The 10794-nt window shown below is 38.5% G+C and overlaps 1 protein-coding gene across 1 annotated transcript; it reads right to left on the bottom strand.

Annotated features, from left to right (window-relative positions):
- Nucleotides 1-542: 542 nt before the first annotated feature.
- On the bottom strand, nucleotides 543-9636 carry LOC129679968 (killer cell lectin-like receptor 2). The gene is made up of 7 exons (XM_055611484.1): nucleotides 9525-9636; nucleotides 8757-8846; nucleotides 7664-7876; nucleotides 5517-5659; nucleotides 3937-4040; nucleotides 680-830; nucleotides 543-602 (listed from the first exon to the last, which is right to left on the bottom strand). The coding sequence occupies exons 1-6, from the start codon at nucleotides 9634-9636 to the stop codon at nucleotides 713-715; spliced, it is 780 nt and encodes a 259-aa protein (XP_055467459.1). The 3' UTR covers nucleotides 543-602; nucleotides 680-712.
- Between the last annotated feature and the right edge of the window lie 1158 nt (nucleotides 9637-10794).

The following is a 10794-nucleotide window of genomic DNA, read 5'->3' as shown; positions in this document are numbered from 1 at the left end:
GCCACAAACTTATTATGTAGACTGGAGAACCTTCAAACACTGTTCCTATAAGATTATGAGTCTTGGCCACCACATCCAGGTGGCCTCAATCAATATCACTATATAGGGTTTCAATTTGTCATCAAATGGCTCATAGGGAGAGAGACAGAGGTGTGGAAAGAGAAAAGGGGAACACACAAGGGCTATGGAAAGGTTGTATAGGTTCATTGAAGTAGCCTGGCGACTATTCATCAAGTCTGAAATTGTATTTTACAGAAAGAAAAAAAATGCTTTTTAAAGATAAATTCTTCTACCTGCCAAAATAACAAACAGTAACCAACCAAGTAACAAACAAACAGAAACCCACAATTGCACGCAAGTTCTTAACTGTGATATCAGATCAATGGGATAAAGAAATGATTTATCCTAATGATTATGAAGTGTTTCTGCTATTGTTCAGGAAACAGAGTGATTCCTGAGGGCTTGGAGCAAAGGCATACATTCTCCAGACACAAGCTGCTCTGTTCACCAGGAAAAAAGGTGGCTTCTGCTCTGTGCAGTCAGATTTCAGAACATTTCTTCCCTTTCAAGCGCATCACTCTGTTTTCACAGCAGACTGAGTTCTGTAAATAAAAGATTCAGCTGTTAAGTAGTCAAAATTCATCACAGGAAACAAAGATGAGCAAGTTCATTTTTTTACCTTTCCTTTGTACCACACATTGAAACAGGGAATTTATCTCTTTCCACATATGCAGCTGTGGACTCTGCCACAGTCATCATCATGTATGCCCGTTGAACTTAGAAATGCACAGTCTCCTATGACACGTAGTGAATCCATTACCGCCAAATCTCTGTAAAACAAAAATATAATGGACAGTGATTTACATTTGAAGCTAACACTGATGCACACCATAGTTTTTATATTAAAGTTTATTGAACAAAATATACACTTTCCTCCGGGGTACTAGAGGGGGGATACAAAGTATAATTAAAAATTAAAAAGTTAATATAAAATATATACAGAATATGGAATTAACTGTAAGTGAATCACTAAAAGATGATTTTAATGTTTTTTCTAAACTCACAAAAGTCTTGGGCCAGTGACATGGGTCAGTGGGGTAAGGCCATTGGCACCAAACCTGACAACCTGAGTTCAGACCCCAGATGCCACAGAATAGGAGAGAAGTGACTCCTTCAATTGTCCTCTAACCACACACGTCCTGGGACACGTGCACACACACGTGCATACAATCACACAAACATAAATACACGTGATAGAAGTGCAAAGTAGAAATGGACTCTTGGTCATTCGTAGATGAACTTCTTATCTATACCACATTGTTAATTTTAATCTTCAAGCAAAATAAAATTTCAGTATTGTAAGAGCTACTTTTAAACTATACTTTTCTATGGTACTTTTACAATAAATACAAATAAAAAGAAGTAATAATGGGTGGCACACAGGGCGTGGTCTTCAATTTCTCCGTCTTAGGGAGAAAGGTAAGGTTTGAATAAAGTCACAAAAGAGGAATAAACACACTGTTTCTGTTGATTTCCTCTTTCTTCCCCCTCCTCAGAGCTAATGAGGCTTGCCTGAAAAATGGTGATTAACTAACTTCCCTGTAGTCAACACAACTGCAGTCTCTGCAGGATGGTGCATTAATACCACAACTACCTTCCAAATAAAGCATTAGGAAAGTTGATGAATGTCTATAAACTCAGAATTTGCATGGCTGAATTAAAAGTAATATAAGTCAGGACAGAATAGACTATGGAGCAAGACCTTAATTAAATATTAACTATAATGAAAAGAGTATTCGATAGATTTATGAACAGGAAAGAAGCAGATTCCTATACAAAATGGGGTTTCAGTAGAAGTAAAACTCTAAAAGGATCTGCAGAGCATGGCAGCCAGTCTTTCTTCTAACAGGCAGGGCAAGATGAATAATGAATCTATGGAAAAGGATCATACAAATCCTAAGTAATATATGCAGACAGATGCAGTGACGCACAACTGTAGTTTGAGCATTTGGGAGGCAGATGCAGGAGAATCAGGAGTTCAAGGCTGGTTTGGGCAACACAATGAGATTGAACCAGACTAACCTAATGAGAATCTGTGCCAAAGATGATGAAACAGGGAATGAAATCTACAGAACTCCCAAGGCTGAGATGTCAAAGGATAAATCTTCAATAAATATCAACTTTCTTGAGCTGTTGACATAAGCCAGGGAGAAGTATTTAGATTTACTGTAGGAACAGAAAAGGAAGATAAATGTAACTAAGTGGACCATGATGCGTGGACAGCACATGTAAGGTACAGTAGGGATGAGTGCACACATAAGCCAGCCCTGAGATATGATTATGGGTACAATGAATGAAGCATGTGTGTTGAACACGGGCAAAGAGGAAGAGGATCCAGCAGAAGACACTGTTCACAGGTACCCAGGAAGCACATAGTCTGCATCATGAGCTCCTAACTTTACCTCTGTGGTGATTTCTGCCTACACCTCAAAACAGGAAACACACATTAGGCTCAAAGGTGCTCACTTAGGTTCATTAGAACCTGACATTGTAACTTGTGGACAAGCTTCTGGACCATTCCACTGGAGGAAATGCTTGTGGTGGCCACAGAAGCCTTCTGGCCACCAGCCTTCCCTTTTTAAAATTTATTTATTTATTATTAATTACAATTTATTCACTTTGTATCCCAGCTGTATCACTTTGCATCCCTTTGTATTCACTTTGAATCCCTTCCTCATGCCCTACCAATTCCACAATCCTTCCCTCATGGCCTCCCATGCCCCTCCCCAACTCCATTGATAGGGAAGGTCCTCCTGCCTTTCCCTCTGACATTAGCCTATCAGGTCTCATCAGAAGTGTCTGCATGGTCCTCCACTGTGGCCTAGTAAAGCAGCTCTCCACTCAGAGGGAGGTGATCAAAGAGCCAGCTACTGAGTTCATGGCAGAGACGGTCCCTGTTCCCAAGCAAAAATCCTGCTTAGACGGGGAGGGCCCTCTGCACTTAATGAATCACTGCCAGGTGGCAGCTGATAGAAATGGGAGATTCCTTCTTGATTGGGGATGTGGCCACTGGGGGGTACTAGCTCCTGTAGAGGCCTACAATCATGCACCTTTACAGTTAATTAGGAAGACATGGTTAGGGGAGGGTGTGTTAGGGCACCTGCAGGGGAGGCTTGAGGGGACAAGAAGAGAATGATGTAACCACAGTTCATTCTGTGTATGTAGGACATTTTCATTTTGTATTTTTTTTATTTCATGTTATATGTTGCTGTCGCTGGAGGTGGTGATGGTTTTTCAAGACAAGGCTTCTCTCTGTAGCCCTGGCTGTCTTGGAACTGGCTTAGCAGACCAGGCTGACCTTGAACTCAGAGATCTACCAGGCTTTGCCTCCCATGTGCTGTGATTAAAAGCATGTATCACTACAAGGCACATGCCTTTTCAAGAGATTCCTAGAGAAAAAAACATTATTAAGAAGGAAATCAATGAACAGTTTTCTATCACATCAGAAATGGACAAAAACTTTAGATATACACTGCAACACTATGAATTAGAATGCAAATAGATACATAAATATATAAACATGCTCTTATATTTATGTTATATAAGTAACTATAGAGACAAACCAAGTAATGTCCGAGATAACCATGCTCATTTCGTCTGTCAGGATGATCCAGTCACTTCATGCTACCTTGAGCTTTTGCTTTGATTGTGCTGTGTCACAATCTGTCTTGTGCTAGTGTTACATCCCTAGCAGTCAGTTTCTAGCCTGCTCCTATTCGTTGTCTAAAACTTGACCAAACATTACTTCATGCATCTGGTCCTAAACAGTGAGTGCCACTGAAAGCGAGGAAAGCCGTGTAAAATGATAGAAAAGCCTTTGCACACATCCTCTAAACTCGCGCACCAGTGTTGGAGGTGAAGGGTTCGGAAACTCACAGGTTAGACGGGACATCATCAATCCACTGCCATTTTCTTTTGGTTCTATTACGTCTTAATCCAATCCAGTATTTCTTTTGATAAAATTTGGGCTTAAGGAAATTCTGTAAAGGAAGCAACACATTTTGTGATAAAATTGTCATCAGTTTGGTAAGAGAACAACCAAGAAAAGCCCCAGCTGTTCCCTGCTGTCCTGTCCTCCAGCCCTTCAGTCCCTTCATGTTCACTTTCTAAAGTGATTTCCCACTAGTAGCTCACTTTTGTCAAAACCAGTGTCAGTTACATAAGTTATCTAAAATGAAAACATCAGATGTCTACTGATACTTGCTTAATTAACTGATTTGTAAGGCTGGCCTTGAACTCATAATCTTCCGGCCTCAGGAACCCAAGGGCACACTACACACTGACTCATTAGATAATTTCTGACACTTATACAAATTATTCAAATGATTTTTCCTTAAGACCACAGAAGCCTGTGAGAAGTGTTCATCAAAAGTGACCTCCTGACTTCAACATAAATCCATTAAGATGAAAACTCGTGTGTGAAAAGCTGTGGATTAAGTTCCAATCTACAGAGAGGAAGGCTTTCTGTAGTTCAGAACTGCACGTGACAGAACTTGAGGAAGAGATGGGGAAACATTTGGAGGTAGTTACTGTGTCTTACATGAGACAGCCAAGCAGCATGATGCCTCATTGAATTTCAGAATATATTCTAGACACAAGGTTAAACTTAACTATGTATACTGCACCATCCAATGGAAAACTATATCATTACAAATTATTTTATGTTGTAATTGTTTGAAAATGTATTAAATTGATATATAAATTTTCTACCATGTTCTAAATAACTGATGTTTCAAAGTCATCCTCCGAGCATTTCTCTAGAAAAATACAATCTACAAATTCAGAAAGATTTCATTAGTAATAAATATATGGAGACAGTGTCAGTATCTTGGTCACTTTGTTTCCTTTTAAATTATTATTTCTAAAGTAGGCATCTTTTATGATACAAAGAATATTATGAAGTAAGCACTGTGGACAGATTCAGTAAAATCTCTCCATGAGCTCACTGTATAACTGTAGCTGCATGGTTCACACATCATTTCCATTTTGAAGATAGGCTCAAAGTATATTACTTTTCCTATTGCCATCCAATTATTCATCTCAAGAGGTCCCATTACTGGGTTCCAACAGCAAGCCCTACACAGACGCCTCTGGTATCCTATAAAAATAAATAACTGTCACACACAGTATGTGCTGTGCCAAATGGTTAGACTTCATCAGAGAAAGATATGCTTCTTGGAGGAACTCTCTTGCAGACTCCTGAGAAAGGGAGGACACTGCAAGACCCAACTGTCTCTTTAGTGACAAATCTTTTCATAATATACTCATGGAATTAAATGGGAGGCAGGAATGAGTCGACAAAGAAACTCTTACTGCACAGTTTTTGCTCACATTACAGAAAAAAAAACATAAAACCCCTGAAGGTTTTTTCAAAACACCTGCCTGAGCTCACATCTCATTATATAAGGATTAGAGATCGAGTCTAAGAATAGAGAAGCATATGAGAGTCCTGGTACCAGTTCAACAGCATCATCTATCTTCAAAAGGGATAAGCTGCAATCCTGGCAGGTCTGTGAACATTCACTCCAAGGCTTATCGTCCTTGATGAGATAATAACATTTTATGCCACAGCAAAACCAGCGTCCTTCAACACATTTTCCTACAACAGAGAAGGTGAATGGTTAAACTTATTATTTTCTGGTATTCTGTTATCAGATAATTCTGTTATTTATTAAACATCTGTCACTAAGTAAAATCTCACAGCTCTCAGAAACTGAGAATCTAGAATGCCAAGAGACCCCTCCGCAACCCATGCTCTATGTAGCACTGTTTATCACAGTAGAGATATGGAAACAACTTGAGTGTCTTTTGTGGATGAAGCATAGAAAATGTGGCACATACAGACAAAGAAATGCTATTTAGCCTTTAAAAGGAAAAATACTGCCAGACATGATATTTTATGGCTGTAACTCAGCACTCCACAGAGTGAGTCACAAGGATCACCAAGAGGGTGAGACCATCCTACCCTAAATTGTTAACTTCAGGACAGCCTGGGCTCTACAGTGACTTCCAAGTCAGCCTGGGCTACAGAATGTAACAATGTCTCACACCCTAAAAAAGAGATCCTGACATATTTGAACATTTGTACAGGAGGCTCCTACCTGGTATTCATCTCGTATGAGGACACGTGTTATGAGGAAACTCATTACTAATGAGACAGCACTGTCACTGCAAACTCTCCCCTTCTCAGGAGTATGCAAGAACGTCCCTTAGAGGACCATGGATGAACTGAAGGATAGTGTGAGGAGTGAAACACACCAGGGCTGTCCTTTATGACTCCATTCAGATGGGGTTTCTAACAGAGCACAAGGCTAAGAAGAACCTTGTGAGATCCCTGGAGGTTGGGGAACAAGCACTAGCTCCTCAGAGGCAGTTCTATGAAGGACAGAATTCCAGATCTGCAGTAACTCACTGTGCCCACAGGGGCCCATAAGCTACTCTGCACTTGGAGTGTGCTGTGTGCTCTGCCAGATGCTCTGACCTTAAGAGGTAAATGAAGGTTTTGAAGGTAATTGTCTGTTTAGATGTGGTGATGCCTTCAAGGGTATGCCCACACGGCCAAAGGTGTCAGGCTGTATGTGTTAATACGAGTGTAGTTTATGTAGCAACATCATCTCAACAGGATCATTTTGTTGGTGAGGGGCTGGGGATGGCCAGAGTCTGTTAGTGGACTTATCTCCATCCTTCTTTAGCTCAGCCTGGCCTGGCATTTGCTGGCAACCTAGACTGTCCTCAAATTTAGAATTCTCTTGCTTCATCCTCCTAAACAAAAACATTACAGTATTATGCTATCATTTAATGGTGATACATATTTTATTCTAAAGTAACAAAACATTTGATGAGTCTGGAATTCTTCAAGGATCCTTTGTGGAGATTTTTCTTTTTCTTTTCCTGATATTATCATCGATTGCTTGATAAAGAGTGTTAACCTCTATTATTACAACATAGTGAGATCATCTGTAAAATATCTTCATAAATACTAAATCATGAACAAATATTTAATAATGAGTGGCGACTGTCTCAACTAAAGATAACTAGGTGTGCTATAAGGAATAAAAGATTCCTTGTAACACTTGACAGTTTCATCTTTTTGGCATCATTAACGGTATCACTACTTGGCAGCATGGTGAAGCCACCATGTGCCCTGGAGGAAGAATATCTTGGTCGCAAACAGGCCATCTGTTTGAGAACAATGTATAAGGAAAACACACACACTTAGATTTATGATTGCATCCATGTAAATTCTGAGTCCATTTGACCCTAAAGGTTTGGTAAATACAATCTTACTGGAAATTTCCATTTTCTATTAGCAACTTAGATTTGTTCATGAATTAAAACAACCTGAATTCTCGTGGATGCTGAGTTGTGATTTCATCCCCTCAGAGCAGCAGGAGCCATAATGGCCACTGAGTTCTAGAAACTATGAGATTTTCCTATTCCAAGCATGAGTTTCTGGGGTTCCGGGCCTCTACATGAGATAAGGAAACCCCAAACCAGTAACACTAAAATCACTAGCATCATAAGCTGCTAACTGGACTTCAAAGCTTCCAGAAAAGAAACAATACAGAATAACAAAATTCTGTATTCATGATCCCCTTCATACCTGTGGGTTGTGAGCAACCTAAAATGATCTGGGTTTCCTCGTGGCATCTGTTCCGTTGTCTTTTGAGGAAGTCCAGTTGACCTTTGAGGTAATCAATCTCTATAGACTTATTTTTCAGCATTTGTTCCTTTAAGGAGATGTTACTTTTTAATGTGTAGTTCTCTTGATGGAGGTTATTTAGAATGTTCTCCTGTTCGTGTTTCTCTTGAAAAACTAAAATTAATAGCAGATATATAAACACCAAAAATGTTCATAAAGGGTAAATATTGAAATTAAAGTTTAGAGGGAAAACTCATGTTGACAACCAACACATATCATGAGTTTAATTGCTACTTTGACATTTGGAAAGTAACACCTTAATTAACTCAATATAGAAATGGAAACATGAATTTCTCTCTATCTACAACTTCAATGTAAATTATATGATACAGCTGAGTAATATTATGGTGAAAGTACTGTATCTTCTAACTACTTCATTTTTTCACAGCCTACAACTTGCAAACAAATACCTAATTAAAATATTCAGTGAACACTTTATACTAAAAATATGAAAATAAGAAACAGAAAGAAACTGAACAATACAAAATGGACCAGATGGAAAGCATAATATCCAGATACACAGACGGGGGTGATTTCCCCTAAAGATGTGAAGGAATCAAATATTGCTAAAGCGTTAATGTCTCCATAAATAGACAGATCTAGTCTATTTACTTAACCATGTCCTCAATACACACCGAGGAAACATAGAAAAAGGTCCTCGTATCTTTTGCACAGCTGTTCCTCACAGAATGTTTACCTAAGATTCACAATCACCTGAGCTCAGACGGCAGACTATCACCAAGTCCCCAAAAGGAACACGGCCACCAAGGAGACAGACCAGGGCAGCAGCCCCAGATTTAAAATATTAGGTCTAACAGAGAACAGGACACTGCAGTCTATCAGGGGTAAAAACAGCCAAACACATGAAGTACAGATTATCTGGCAAATCTCTGATGATAGGCAGGACAAGGGACAGAGTGTGTTAACTGCGTAATTAGAGTCTAAAGTCATTACTTAGGCAGAAAGGCACAGGAGACAGATCTCAGTTACTCACTGTGTGTCACCAGCACTGCGACAGTTACCAGCAGAAGGGAACAAAAGATTCCGAGAGGTATCACAATGAGCTTCCAGGAGACTGAACACTCTTCAGTCAACAAAACAGAGCAAGAAAATCATCACCATGAAAAGAGCAAGTCCAAACATTAATTATAATTTTGTGTAGGATGGAAACAAGGGGACATTGGTCTAAAATTTTTATAAAAGTACATCATATAAACTGACTGAAAATGAGCTTTCAAAATTGTAGCTTTCTGCCTAACGTGCCCCCGGTGTAGAAATCCTACATCTGTGATGTGTCACAGGAATTTAAATGGTTTTCACCTTTGGCCTTGTATTCTCAATTCTCCCAACTCAGCCTACACATAGCTAGAAGACAGGCATGTGCCCTCACCCAGTTCTGCAGGATCACTGGAGAGACAGTTTTCATTTCCTTTCTACAAAATCTGTTGTTTTCTCAGACTCTAGTTTGTCTGTTAATTTTTAAACCTTTAAGTTTTCAAAATTCTTGACTAGACAAAAAAACAAAACAAACAAAAAAACTCTTAAGTTTTCTCAAATTTGAGCGAATAGATTCACATCTAGCTTCTCTATTCTCAAGAGCTTTTATCTTAATCTCCCACCGCCCATCTAGCTTTCTTTTGGTACCAGCTAGTAACTAGAAACAGGGTTACTGGTTTCAGTAAGAGCCAGTGGGATATTGTTTTCAAAAGTCAGAAGTTACAATGAACAAAAACAGGTGAATTTAGGCACTTCAAAAACTTACTTCTGTAGCCAGCTTCTCTGGATCCTTGAGTCTCATCATGTCTCACTCTGTTCTGCAACCCTGAAGACTTATGAAATCTCACAGTTGTGTAAGTGATGTCCCGGTCACTCATCTTTCGGGTATATGAAGTATGTTCTTGTTAAAGCGGACCTTGAGTGATTTCTAAAGAAAAAGTTAAAATGCCCTTGGATCTGATGTTGCAGTGAGGTGGGAAAGGGTGGGGTCTGATTAACTCCATTAATGATCTAAACTCCCTAACATGGACTGACCCTGATTTCCACCACACATGAAAACTCTTTGCAGATTTCTTTTAAATTTATTTATACTTCTAATGAACATAACATTTGTTATTAAGACATATGGACAAAAATTGTAAAAAATACTAAGTCATTGTAATAGTGACATGAACTGTTTGTTCAAAATACTCTACATACATTTTAAAAAGTTAGGCAAAATTGTTATAACCACAAATCATTAAAACAATTCAATAATTCAATAATAAATTCAATTCAAATAACAAAATTCAAAGATTTCTGAATAAATAAAATTTTTGCATTAAAACTATTTATACATTTTGATAAACACATTAAGAAAAAAAATGTTCTTGCAGTCTTTTCAATTATTCATGTCTATCTGAGTTTCCCAGGCACCACCTTTGGGATAATATTTGAATGTTAATATAGCAGATGATTAAAATTTGGGACTCCAAATATATAAATATTTCTCGGGTTAAAGCCCAAACTCCTGAGATGTGCAACCTCTCCACCTAGCCACATCCTACAAATTCTTCTCCAGGGTTAGGCCTGGTAAATAGAACTTGGAAAGATCCTACTCAGTAGGATAACCAAGAAAGACAAGTCTGTGTGATTTCCTGAATCTAGGGCGTCTGGCTCCAAGTTTTTAAACATTCAACCTAACCTGGAATAACTGAAGAAATGAGGTGAGTGGAAAGGGTCATGGCAGGGCTGTAGTGTAAAAGCAACAGAGGAAAATCGTGGAATACAACCTGAAATTTAATCCCAAATTATTTCATGTCCACAATCATTTCACATATTATATTCTAGTAAAAGATGTTGCCAGAGGAGCCTATATGAAAATAAATTTTGTCACTACGTCATTACTAATGCCCATAAGGATCCAATCTGATAATATAAATATATTATTAAATAGTAAATATTTAAATATTGCATATAAAAATTAATCTTGACCCTTACATTAATAACTGGGATAATACTCAACAGACACAGAAAACAAACTGTGCATAGATTGA

Source organism: Psammomys obesus, unplaced genomic scaffold (genome assembly GCF_907164565.1).
Source record: "Psammomys obesus unplaced genomic scaffold, mPsaObe1.curated_primary_1811, whole genome shotgun sequence".
Lineage (NCBI taxonomy): Eukaryota > Metazoa > Chordata > Mammalia > Rodentia > Muridae > Psammomys > Psammomys obesus.
This window is presented reverse-complemented; position numbering and strand designations above follow the sequence as displayed.

Coding starts and splice junctions, on each gene's coding strand:
- LOC129679968 (XM_055611484.1), bottom strand. CDS start 9,636: ATGAGTGACCGGGACATCACTTACACAACTGTGAGATTTCATAAGTCT. Junction 5,660..7,663: donor AGGTTGCTCACAACCCACAG/GTATGAAGGGGA, acceptor TCTCTGTTGTAG/GAAAATGTGTTGAAGGACGC. Junction 4,041..5,516: donor TAGATGATGCTGTTGAACTG/GTACCAGGACTC, acceptor CTTCCTTTACAG/AATTTCCTTAAGCCCAAATT.